The following is a 12,421-nucleotide window of genomic DNA, read 5'->3' as shown; positions in this document are numbered from 1 at the left end:
AATCATTCTCACCCATTCATTCATCAAATAACGTTTTCTTTACCTGCCTACCTTTGAGAACTGTTGTGAGAATCAAGAAAGAGAATTCTGGTATAATTTTCGTTTGAAAATGTTAAGGTCTTCTGGTTAAAATTTGTACATTTAATTTGCTTATCTCTAGTTCCTCTCTCCCCAAGTTCCACTTAAAAAAAAAAAAAAGAGATAAAGGAAATGTTTTTGGAAAAAGGTAAGCCAGTAAGAAAAAAGAACAAACCAGGAGACTGCAGCAAAGAAACGATATCAGCGAAATTTTGGAAGCTGGAAAGTAGAGCAGAAAAAGGCAGAACTCACTTGTAAGAAATGCTAAGATGCAAGTTGAAGCAGTCCCAATGCAAGTCTGGAATTGGAGGCACCTGGTACCTCCGAGGGCTGGGGTTGGAAAGAGGATGACTTGGAAATCTGCAGGATCTACTGGAAGACCCCCAGAGCCCTTCCTCCATGGCACTGAAAGTTAAAAAAGAGTCGTAAAGATGAGGGATGAGGATGGTGGGGTATCGGGAAAGGAAGTTGAAATTGAGATGGAGGGAGTAATCGAGATATAAATCTTCTCCATAGTAGGAAGCCAAAAGAAAATACAATTTCAGAAAAAAATTAAGAAGCAGAAGAATATGCATACTTTTAAGAAGGAGATCAATTGACAGATAAAATCACACATAAAAATTGAAAGTGACTGTAGGGATGACGGGGAGGGCTGGAACTGCTTTTATTTTAGTATAAGTCTAGTAAAAGCAGTACTATTGTTTGGTAGACTTTTGAAGCTATGTGCATATTACTATAGTGACAAAAATTAAAATGAAAGACTTTATGCCATTGTGGAAAAGTGACCTTCTGGTACAAAGCTCGACACCTTGGTGTTTAATAAATAGTTGAGAAATGGTTGAATGAATATTATTCAATTATTCAGAAAACTCTCTAATTTTCCCCTTGTCATTGGCGCTAGGTAGAAATTAGAATTAAATAATGTGCCTTAGGGATTAATGGGCATTTGGAATATCACATTATAGGAAACCAGTCTTTTTATTCTGGAGACTATAGGATGTTGGAAGGCCTGCGAATAAAATTAAAAGAATAAAATGTCAGTCTGAACTTCGAATTTATTTTATACTTTTCATCAAGGAAGTTTGATGGCTAAAACAATACTTGTGTTGGTATGTGTTTATCAAGATGTGACAGTATTTTCTCTGCCAGAAAAATCGTTCTGACTCAGGCACTGACTATGACACGGGCCTGATAACTTCCCTCTGCTTTTTTCTGTCTTTGACAGGAGGTTATAACTTGGTCTGCCTCGAGGGGCAGGCAGGGGTGTGTCAGAGATTCTCTGGCGCCGAGTTATTTGGTTTAATACTGTCAACATAGTAACTGAGTGTGGAAGTTAAGTTGCCTCTTCCAAGAAGATAATCAGCATGTCAGAAGCTAGAGATTTAGTTGTGGTAACACGACTTCCTCTTTGAAGGAAATACCCCTTCAGGGAGTCCAAAGTTCGCTAGTATTTGAAGTAAGTACTCAGTGATAGGTGAGTGATTATTCTCCAGGATGGAAAACGTTGTTCTAATGGAATTGCACTTCAGAATCGAGTCCAATATTTCTTTGTAAGTAGCTCCAAATTTGTTGGGATAGAGATGCTAGAGAAATTACCAAGAAGTAGCATTGTGCGACATTCCATAAGGAACTAATTTGATTTGTTTTTGCTTGTAAGACTCAGGTGAGTTTGGCCCACATTGTGTTTTCCCCTCTGTATGTTGTACCTAATGGTCTAATATCTTAGACACGCACATTGGCTTTTTAATCTCACAATTTTACACTCGCAGGGTTATTCTTTGACTAAGGGACAATTATTTCTCCTACACCTTGTTATATAAGAAAATAATTTCACACGGAAATGGTACTTATGTAAAAGTTTCAAAAATGAAATATTGCACCAGCTAAGGTTAAATATATAATTGATTTAGGTGTCTTCTGTACAACTATGTTAACTGAAAATCATATTTTAAAACTTTTATTGCTCCTAGAGTGAATTACTGGAATTTAAACGACAGCAACAGGAGGAAGGAAGAACCAAAACCCACCAGGCTGAACACAGGAGGTAGTAATGGCTAATAAAATAAGCATCCTTGGTTAAAACAATTACTTATAAAGTTTTTGAAATGTTTTAGGAAAACCCTGTTGTAATATTGAGTGTGGTTTTAGAATCTATATCATCTTTTTAAAAAAAATTTATTTGAAGTGTAGTTGATTTACAATGTTGGTTTCAGGTGTATAGCAAAGTGATTCAGGTATACCTCTTTACTTTTTTAATCTTTATATTACTGAGGTGTTGTGTGAGGATGCCAGCTACTACACACACGCGCACACACACACGTACATACATACACAATACCCCATTTTTCTGAATTGGCATAAATTCACACTAGAAAGTGGAATCAGCTCTCAAGCTGTGTGTTTATTTAGATTATACGTAATTTGCCTCCCATGGGACAAAGGATATTAATCCTTTGGGATGATGCTTTACTATTTGTAAACTATTTTAGAATAATTGAACTAGTATAAACAGTAAGATACTCATACTTGAATATAAAAGCTCAGAGAAGAACCACCATTGAAGTTGTTTTATGTTGACTAAGGTATTAGGAAAGATCTTAAAATAGATCCAGTAAGTAATTTTTAATAGCATAAATAGTCTCAATCGTCTTTCTAACATCAGGCATTAAGGGTACCCAGAATGCCATGTTGATGTTGAGCCAATGCTAATAATCACCATGTCTATCATTATTTTAATTTTTTCCTGGGGAGACTGTGGGCTGTTTGAGTTTATTGCAGTGATTGTCTCAGGAGAAGAATTTAATGTGAAGACTTTCATGATTTAAAGGCGCAAATCCTTTTGCAACTGAGTGGTTTCATTTATGTTTACCCTTCCCACTATCACTGATGTGTATTTTTAAATGGTGGTGGTTTCATTTTGTGAATGAGACTTTAAAAAGGGTTCAGGGAAGCTTCTGATTCTGATGCAGTTGCCAACTGTGGATGGGTACTTATGTTCTTTTGACTGGATTATACTGCTTCCATAATCCAGTCAGAATAGTTTAAAAATATCCAGTGTGAATTTATGTGTTCTTCTCTGATTATAAGAAAACATTGGAACTCCGATACACTGGTACGGCTATTTTGTTGGGTAAGGGGGAACTGTAACTGTTACCTATTTTTTTTTATAGAGTAGGTTGGAAATCCATTTAGTCTTTTATTTTTTTCTCATTTTCTCTTTAAAAGCCCTTCTATTAAAAACCTTATATGTATTTCTATAACGCTGGTTAATAGTAGCCAGTTACTTCTCTGGATTTCTGAGGATTAATTGGATTATAAAGTTTTAAGCATTTTTAAAGACAGTGATATGTCACATTAATAGGCCTCTTTGCTAAGAAATTATCTTCAATGGGCACCCAATAAAAATGCATTATTTGATTAGAGGTGGAAAAGATTACATTTTAATTATAGAAACCTTGACCTTCCTTCTCTATTTCCTTATTGCTGATTACCTAAATATTGGTGGCTGTTTATGTCCTATACCTTATGTTCTTTCTATTGGGTTTAGTAAAATGTAAATCCAAATTTAATCCAAGAGGAAATCTCTTTGGATAATAAACTCAGTAGTCAATTTTGAAACAACTAATCAAGCCTTGAAACATTGTGTACGCTCTCCATCAATTTTTGAAAGAAGCTTCTGTTTGTATTGTCCTTTGGAGTTTATAGTGAGCTTTTTCATCTTCTTATATGAAAATATTCAAGTCTTTTTTTTTTAACGTTTTTTATTGATTTATAATCATTTTACAATGTTGTGTCAAATTCCAGTGTTCAGCACAATTTTTCAGTCATACATGGACATATACACACTCATTGTCACATTTTTTTCTCTGTGAGTTACCATAACATTTGGTGTATATTTCCCTGTGCTATACAGTGTAGTCTATTCTACAATTTTGAAATCCCAGTCTATCCCTTCCCACCCTCCGATAGTCTTTTAATGAAAAGAAAAGCTGTGTCCATTCCTGCTGAGGGCAACAACACAAACATAGTATGAGTGTTGAGGACGTAAGTTAGGTTTTCTCCAGGGACATAATTTTATTGGAATCAAAGAGACAATGCATTTTCTACCGTTTGGAAGTTCACAGAGCAGAAAATGCAACCCTGAGTTTTCTAATAGGAAGATTGTGGATTCCCCAAAAACGTTTTGGTGAATTCTATTGTGATTGTACCTGAACCTGACCCAGTGTAACTTTCTGAGTAAGAGAAGAATGTTGAAACTCCAGAGGGAAAAGACAGAGCACTGGGGGTCAAGGACTTGAAACAGTCTGGGCTGCAAGCTGAAAGTTGGAGTGAACTGTATTGATTTATTGGAACTTGAACAATGGTTTTTATCCAAGTTACTCCTTGGAAGAAAATCCAGAGCACTAGTTCAACAGCAATGAAATGTTTGTAACATTTCTAGCTTTCTAACACTAGTAAACAAAAGTATAAATTGGTACATTTTCCCTACCTATTTGAATTCTCGTTAGAAATTGAAAAGGCAATCTCTTTACCACCCCATGATCTCTAGCTGACCTGCTGTGCTGTCCTCTTAGTAACATACTCAACAGTGAATCACATCGTGTACATGACAAGTTGTCGGTCTTCAGTGTTTGAGTGAACTGAGGGCAGTGGACAGTGAGCTGCACTCACCACCATGGGTGGTTTCACGATGCAGCTGCTGTCACAGAAGCAGGCGGAGGTGGGGACCGTGAACCTGGATCATTCATTCATTCACCTCTATCAGGGCACACTCTGAAGGCTTTGTGTAAGTACTGGGAATAGGTGTAAACTAGACAGAGAAGGTCCCTGACTGCATGGAAATTACAATCCAGAGGAGAGAAATAGAAGCCAACAATTTAACAGCATATGAGGACCACATCACAGGGTGATGTTCAGGGAGAGATCGGAGGTGAGAGTTCCTCAGTGAAGAGGTCACATCCAAGAACAAGAGCCAGTCACACAGAGATGGGAGAGGAGAGTGAAACGTGCAGTGGGATGCCCCCTCTTATCAAGAAGAGGAACAAAACCAAAGGCCCTAAAGTGGGAATGAGCTCGACTTTCTGAGTCCCAAACGATTGGATTATAGATGCTCAACAAAAGAAAAGTACCAAATGAGGTAGGAAAGGTAGGCAGAAGCTGGGAACTAGAGGATTTTGTAAGCCAGTGATTTTATTCTAACACAAATGGGAAGTCATGGGAGGGTTTTAAAACAAAAGGAGGGCATGATTCCTCTTACAGTTTAGTAAGTTGTTGCGTGGAGAATGGATTACAGAGGGTGGGAGTGGAAGCAGAAGCCAGATGGGAGAGGGAAGGGATTTGGATAGAATATGACAATGGGAAGAAATGGGTGACTGCAGGGTGTGTTTAGTGGGTGGAGCCAACAAGACTTCTAGTGGTTTGGATGTGGAGTGGGATGGGGGATGTTGAGGGAAATCCCATCTTTGTTACTGATGGAAAGACTGGATAAAAACAGCCCCAGACATATGGACTGTCCAGAACACCTTTGGTTGTGTAGTTTTAGGGGGCTCAGGGTCTGCTCTCTCTTCCTTAATAATCAGGTCGCCAGCTCAGGTGTCATACCTCAGTTTACATGTTAAGAAGTCTAGAAAAGGTGACAAACTTCCAGCTCTGCAGCGAACCGGGCTGACCAGAATACGGCGCCCGGGTAGATTCCATGGTGAGAGGGAAAAAGGCTTTCTAATGACTAAGATGTAGCCACTGCCAGATGGTGCTTGACGTTGAGAAAACAGCAACCCTGTAAGCCAGAGACTAACCTGAGTCAACGTGCAGTTGGCATTTTATCTGGTACACTGAGCCCGGAGATGTAAAACTCTCCAGCCTCTGACCATGCCACTCAGCAGTCCTTATCCTCAAAATTCCCAAATCTCCCACAGTTGGTGGCTTACAGCCACCCACTCCAACCACATGCCTCAATAATCCATTGACATCATAGGTACCTACTCCAATGCTATTTCTCCAGCCTCCGTGTTCCTGACTCCATTCAGCCATACGTGGGCATCTCAGAGCATGGTGTTGCCTTTAATTTTCTTTTTTAAATTTTAAAATTATAAGAGGTACAACGCAGAAGAGTCCATGAAACAAATATTTAGAATGATGAATTAGAACATGGATACCCATTGTGGAGACAAAGGAACCCTCCTACACTGTTGGTGGGAAGTAGTTTGGTGCACCCGTTGTGGAAAACAGTATGGAGGTTCCTTAAAAAACTAAAAATAGACTTACCATATTATCCAGCAATCCCACTCCTGGGCGAATATCCAGAGAAAACTGTAATTCAAAAAGACACATGCACCCCAATGTTCATAGCAGCACTATTTACAATAGCCAAGACATGGAAGCAACCTAAATGTCTATTGACAGATGACTGGATAAAGAAGATGTGGTATGTTTATACAATAGAATACTACTCAGCCATAAAAAGAGTGAAATAATGCCATTTGCAGCAACATGGATGGACCTAGAGGTTGTCATATTAAGTGAAATAAGTCAGAGGGAGACAAATATCATATGATGTTGTTTATGTGTGGAATATGAAAAAAAAAGATACATGTTTTATTTACAAACCAGAAATAGGCTCACAGACAGAAGACAAACTGTGGTTACCAGTCAGGGGAAGGAAGGGGAAGGGATAGATTAGGAATTTGGGATTAACAGATACACATTACTGTATATAAAATAGATAAACAACAAGGACCTACTGTATAGCACAGGGAACTATACTCAATTTCTTGTAATGAGCCATAATGGAAAAGAAACTGAAAAAAAAAATTATATGTATAACTGAATCGCTTTGCTGTACACCTGAAATTAACATTGTAAATCAACTACACTTCAATAAAAAATAATAATTAAAAAACCCCAAAAAAGTAAAAAAAACCTATATGATTCCTGTTATGTAAAGAATACATACTTATATGCATATATTTATGAATAGAAAAATAAGTACGTGTGCTCAAGGTAAAAAAAATAAAATAAAATAACATGGACACCCAGGTAGCCAGCTCCAGAAACAGAATATAACCATCATTCTACTGGTAACTTCTTCTGACTCTTGGGATCATCACTTCTTGCCTTTCTTTGTAGTTTTACCTCCTATATATTAAACTTAATTTCTGAAATTGGTTGCTGCAGGTACGATTGAAGATGTACCCCTTCCTTCTTTTGAAGTTTCCCCTCCCCACATTCTCTTCCTCTTCTCCTTCTGCTTTTCGCTTATGGGATTGACTTTAGTGAGACTGGCAGTGGGGCACAGGCTAGATGGGAGGGGCATCTGTCTTGTGACCACAGAGCTATTTTTGATTTCCTTTCATGTTTCAGTTCTTCCCAAAGCTTCTATGTTTCCTCCACCTCCGGGGTTCACGGCCGGCATGACCCTTAGGGGTGCGGTTGCTGGGGTGGTCAAGGCTGTTGAAGACCGGGTAGAGGTGGGTGAGTGAAAGTCTAAAGTGAAGGATTTATGCCCCCTTTGGGCCTGAGCCAAGACTGGCAGCTGCTCCAGCAGAGGACTGTTAACAGCATATCACGTGGTTAATGGGAAAAGAAGTTTCTGTAGACTCCTGACCTGAGCGGGGCCAGCCATCCCCACAGTCCGTTCAGACAGAGCATTAGGGTCTCAGAACTCTCTCCGCCCTGCAGCAAGCTTTCCACTTACACACATTTTTCATTGTTTTAAAGGGTAAATCATGCTTTTCTGGACCAACGTCAAGGTGAAGGCCAAGCAGGTGGCCTCCAGGGCTTTGGAGGCCGTTGGAATATGAATAGTCGTAACAGCTGGGTGAGTTTTATTTATTTTTTTTACTCAAAAAAAAAAATCTTTCAAAGCTGAAGAATAAAAACAATGAGAATTTAAAACATATGCTGTGGCCTTCTCCCCAGATGTTATTTTTTTGGTGGGCTGTTCAGCTGTGTGAGGGGCAGTCAGCCAGGGTGATTACTGTAAATTCCACAATAGCTTCTGAGAGAGGGAGGAAGTCCTGATTTCAGCTCCAGCCAATGCCAGTCACAATAAAAAATGACACCTGTCCTTTGTTTGCTCCGTGATTGCCTGGACTTCAAGGCTTTTTTTTTTTTTTTTTTTTTTTTTTTTTTAATATTACTCTTTGCCCAGACCTACAGCAAAAAACAAATGAATATTTTTTTTTTCAGGAAGATTTTCAGTGAACTATGGTCGTAAAAATAGGACGCATTCTCTAGTAATATATTCTTTCAGTGAAACTAGCACATCAAAGAGACCGGTATTTAATTTTTCACTAGAAAATGATTTTTTAATACCCTACAGCAAAGGCATTTTCTGAAAATGAAATGTCCTTACAGATTTCTATGAAGAAAAGCTTGCAACTCTGTTGTAATATGTGTGTAATGTGTTTTGTGTGGACCATATATTAATGGAAACAGCACCAAAGCTTTGGAATGTATGGGATTGTGGGGTTTGCAATGTGTACAGAATCAAAACTAAGTACAGTGGGTTTTACAATTTAAGGGAAGCCCAAGTGTATATGTATCTATTAAAAAAAATTGGAACAGATAGAAATCTTTAAACTGGTAAAATACAACAAAATAATCAAGTGCTTGCTGACCTGGAAACTCTAGAGAAGATCACCCCTTAATGAATACATAATGGACAAAAGATCATTTTGGGGAAGACAGTCTGTTAGAAATCTTATATGCATGTTTCCTTGGGAGGCACCTCATAGTTAAAATTTATGGATAGATTTCACAAACGTGTATATATTGAAGATAATTGAATGCCGGCAAATTTATGGAGAATGGATACTGGAGGTGTCTATTTATTTATAACGTATGCCCATGTGTATTGCTGTGTCACTCAGAGTAGGGACAACATACAAGAGAGAGAAAGGAATCAAAACATGGTATCTTTGCATCTTGTGTTATTAGTGACTCATAAGAATCTGTGAGTGGGGGTCATGTGGAAAATAGGGCATTAGTTGGGAGTTTAAGACATTATCCTAATTTATAGAATTCATAAGTTGTGAAATGTGATCGAAACTCAGATTTTGAACAGGACTTGGAGACAGGCTGTACATTTTCTCCTCTACTTAATAACTCTCCCAATTTAGAAGGTACCTGTTCATAGAAAAATACCTGGGATTGAAGGGAAGATGATGGAAGAGAGTAAATGAACATAAAGGATTATAAATTTGAATATGAATAATAAATAGGATTTATATTCAAATTATTAGAATAAATAAGGGCCTAACAATAGTGGTAGATATAGGATTAGTATATAAAAACTAACCTTCTCTCTACACATTGAGAATAATTAAAAAAACTAATAAAAAGGTAAAACAAAAGATGTACATTACTTTCTAAAAATATATACAATTTTATAGAAAGACATTAAGGAATAAATAAATGGAATTCTACCTTGTTACTGGATAAGAATGACTTCTCAAATAACCTATTGATTTAGTTAAATTCTAATCACAGCAAAGAATCAAGAATATAGCCAATCTACTCCTGAAGATAAAGAAATACATTGGGGAGTTAATTAAACATTTAATGTGGTTTGGAACTGACACAGGCAGACCCAACCACTTATAGAAATTTGATGTAGAACCAAAGGCAGAGCCCACCACTGGGAAAACAGACTCTTCAATAAACACCGTTGGGACAATTGAGTACCCACGTGAAATCATAAAAAAATCAATTCCAGGTGGATTTAAGCTTATAAATGGAAAGGAAGAACCTTTTAAATTTTAGAAGAAAATAGATTCTTTATAAAATTGAGCGAGGGAGGATTTCGTAAAACCCAAAGTATAAACCAAACATAAATGATAAATATACAGTAAAGTAAAACATCTGCTCATCAAAGGACGGCATAGAAAAGCAAAAGGGAAAGCCACAGACTACACTTTTATCCCGCATGTGTTTTATAAAGAACAAGTGGGTCAGAGGTTAGTATGCGGGATATATTTAGAACGTGTCATGTATTTAGATGTTGATGGATGACGATTGAGCTCCCACAAAGGATAAGAGAGCAGAGCTCACAGATGGGGCTTGGAGGAAATGCTGGAGTCAGTAAGAAGCCAAAGACAGAGAAGGCAAGGAGGAAGGCAGAAAATCTGATCAAACTGTGATGGAAGCCAAAGAAAGAAAAACTTGTTTTTTTGAAACATCATTATGAGACACTTAACTAGTAGGCCTTTGATAAGTGTGTTTTAGATAGACAAATTAGACTAATCTTTATTTTTGAAGCTTTTTCTAATTTAAATCACATTCTTCTTGGATTGCTTAATACATATTTATTCCTTAATTACTTAAAATTGCATTTATATTCAAAAAAATTGGTTTTCTAGGGTCCTTTGTTTCTTTTCATAATGCACCTAGCGTGGGACATTTAAAGGATCACTTCAGATGATCATTTTTCTGATACCAGTGGGTGAGACCCTTTGAGATGCTAGGGAAACTCAGAATCCTGTGTCTTCAGGGACACCTAAGGATTTGCCAAGATCTATGAGGCAACCTGAGATTTTCGTTTCCCAGAATGTTAGAGCAGCAATAGTCTGAATCCCAGGTGGACCTTGGCATCCTGGGAGGCCTAGTGGAGATGTCTTGACCCTTTGCACATGGTAGGGGGAGGGGACTCATGTAGTCCGTCTCCTTCCCTCAAGGTCCCCCTAGAGGTCACCTTCCTGCTGTATAGTACAGTGCACCTCTACTCCATACATTTCCATTTAAATTGCTCTGCTCCACACTGTGTTTGTCCCATCCTCGCTGTAACTGTGGAGGTGGATGACAATATTTGTGCACACTATTAGCTGTGACCCATGTTAGCCTATCTCTCAGAACACAGCTGACGAGCTGTCATTCCACAAGCCATTGCACTGTTGACAGAGACCATTTTGTAAATCAAATGCAATGGAAGCTGAAAATTAAATCATTTCACTTGGCCTTTAAATCATTGAAGAAAAGAGTCATGAGGTCAGAGTGTTCTTTGGAGGGACTTCATTTTATTTTTTTAATTTTAATTTTTTGTGTGTATATATATATATATATTTATTCATTGACGTATAGTCAGTTTATGGAAGTTCATTTTAGGCTAACAGAAACTTTGGATATTGTTTTGTAGCTGGCACTAATGTTTGTTTTCTTTTTCTTCCAGAATATGTGAGAAATGTTTGCTTCCATCTGGCCTTTGTCAACTGACCTCGAAAAACCACATGAGATGCTTTTTACTTCATGCAGCTTCGTTCACCCTCCCTGTTTTCACCTTGACTTCAGCTGCCCATCCACTCGGCTGAGCAGCTGGGGACGACTGGTTTCTCCCTGTCCTTGCTTCTGTGTGTGTGCAGGAGCTGCCTGCTGAACTCCCACTTCATCTCTGCTGCCAGCGACACGTTACGTTAGTTTTCTAATTGGTCTCGCCTCTCACTGGGAGTGTAATTACAGCCATACTGTTAAGATAGAAAAGAAGGGAATCGTTTGATGCTTTCAGGTTGGTAAAAAACTATGAGTAGCACTTGCTTGTCTCTGTAAACAGCTAATTCTCATCCAATTCTCAGATCAGGTTTGGAGAAGCTTTGGCATCTCTAGATTTGAATTCTGCTTTCTTAATTCAGGCCATAAAGGTGAGCAAGAGAAAAAAAAAGTCTTCTATACTCTTTTAAATAAATTTATAAATAAATTTTAAACTACTTCTGTATACGTGGTTTGTTTTTGTTTTTAGTGGAAAGCTCTTGAGTGATCTCATTTTAATATTGTCTTTTTCGGTCAATACAGATCAAATGTAGTACTATATTCACTGTTGGGTTTGGTTTTGGTCTTGATTTATGTCCTAATACTGTTCGTCTGCTTTTTCAGAGTGGGACAGTTCATTTCCTGAAAAGCCATAAAAAGTCAACTAGATACAAATGTAGATACCGTGTGTGGTTTGTGGGTATTTTGGAAACTTGTCTTTGCTCTATGCCACTTATTTCCTATTACTCATTCAGGAGACTTTCCTGTTTTGCTTTTATGACCTTGAACCAGTTTATAGACCCTCAAGTTCGAGAACAGTGGTTTTCCAGACTGTCGGCTTCCACCACCTCCCTCCCCCTACGTTATGCAGGAGAAGCATTGCAGCATTGAGTTTGGTCTTAGAATGAAGGTTGGAAGAGCAGATAAATCTTGCAGCTGGACAACTAATAATACTTTGCAGCATTAAGAGATCTTCTGTTCCCAACTGCTCTGCTGAAATGAACTTTCCAAATATGAATTTAGGGAAACATTGGGATTTCACGTTCTTGGGCCAAGACTTGGGGGGCGCTCTCAGAAGTGGGGCAAGGGTGTGGAATAGAAAGGG

General features: G+C 38.0%; 1 protein-coding gene across 3 annotated transcripts in view; it reads left to right on the top strand.

Moving 5' to 3' along the window:
• The window catches only part of EPSTI1 (epithelial stromal interaction 1), a 78,165-nt gene extending 66,383 nt beyond the window's left edge, over positions 1-11,782 (top strand). For all 3 annotated transcript variants that reach the window (XM_032496076.1, XM_014551983.2, XM_032496077.1), the window contains 3 exons: positions 2,049-2,122; positions 7,795-7,894; positions 11,243-11,782. In XM_032496076.1, the coding sequence (XP_032351967.1) occupies positions 2,049-2,122; positions 7,795-7,894; positions 11,243-11,251 (183 nt within the window). In that variant the 3' untranslated portion in view covers positions 11,252-11,782. The remainder of the gene's footprint in view (positions 1-2,048; positions 2,123-7,794; positions 7,895-11,242) is intronic.
• Positions 11,783-12,421: the final 639 nt, after the last annotated feature.

The sequence above is a fragment of the Camelus ferus genome, chromosome 14 (genome assembly GCF_009834535.1).
Source record: "Camelus ferus isolate YT-003-E chromosome 14, BCGSAC_Cfer_1.0, whole genome shotgun sequence".
NCBI classification, from domain to species: Eukaryota; Metazoa; Chordata; class Mammalia; order Artiodactyla; family Camelidae; genus Camelus; species Camelus ferus.
The sequence above is the reverse complement of the archived record's forward strand: the minus strand, read 5'-3'. Positions and strand labels throughout refer to the sequence as shown.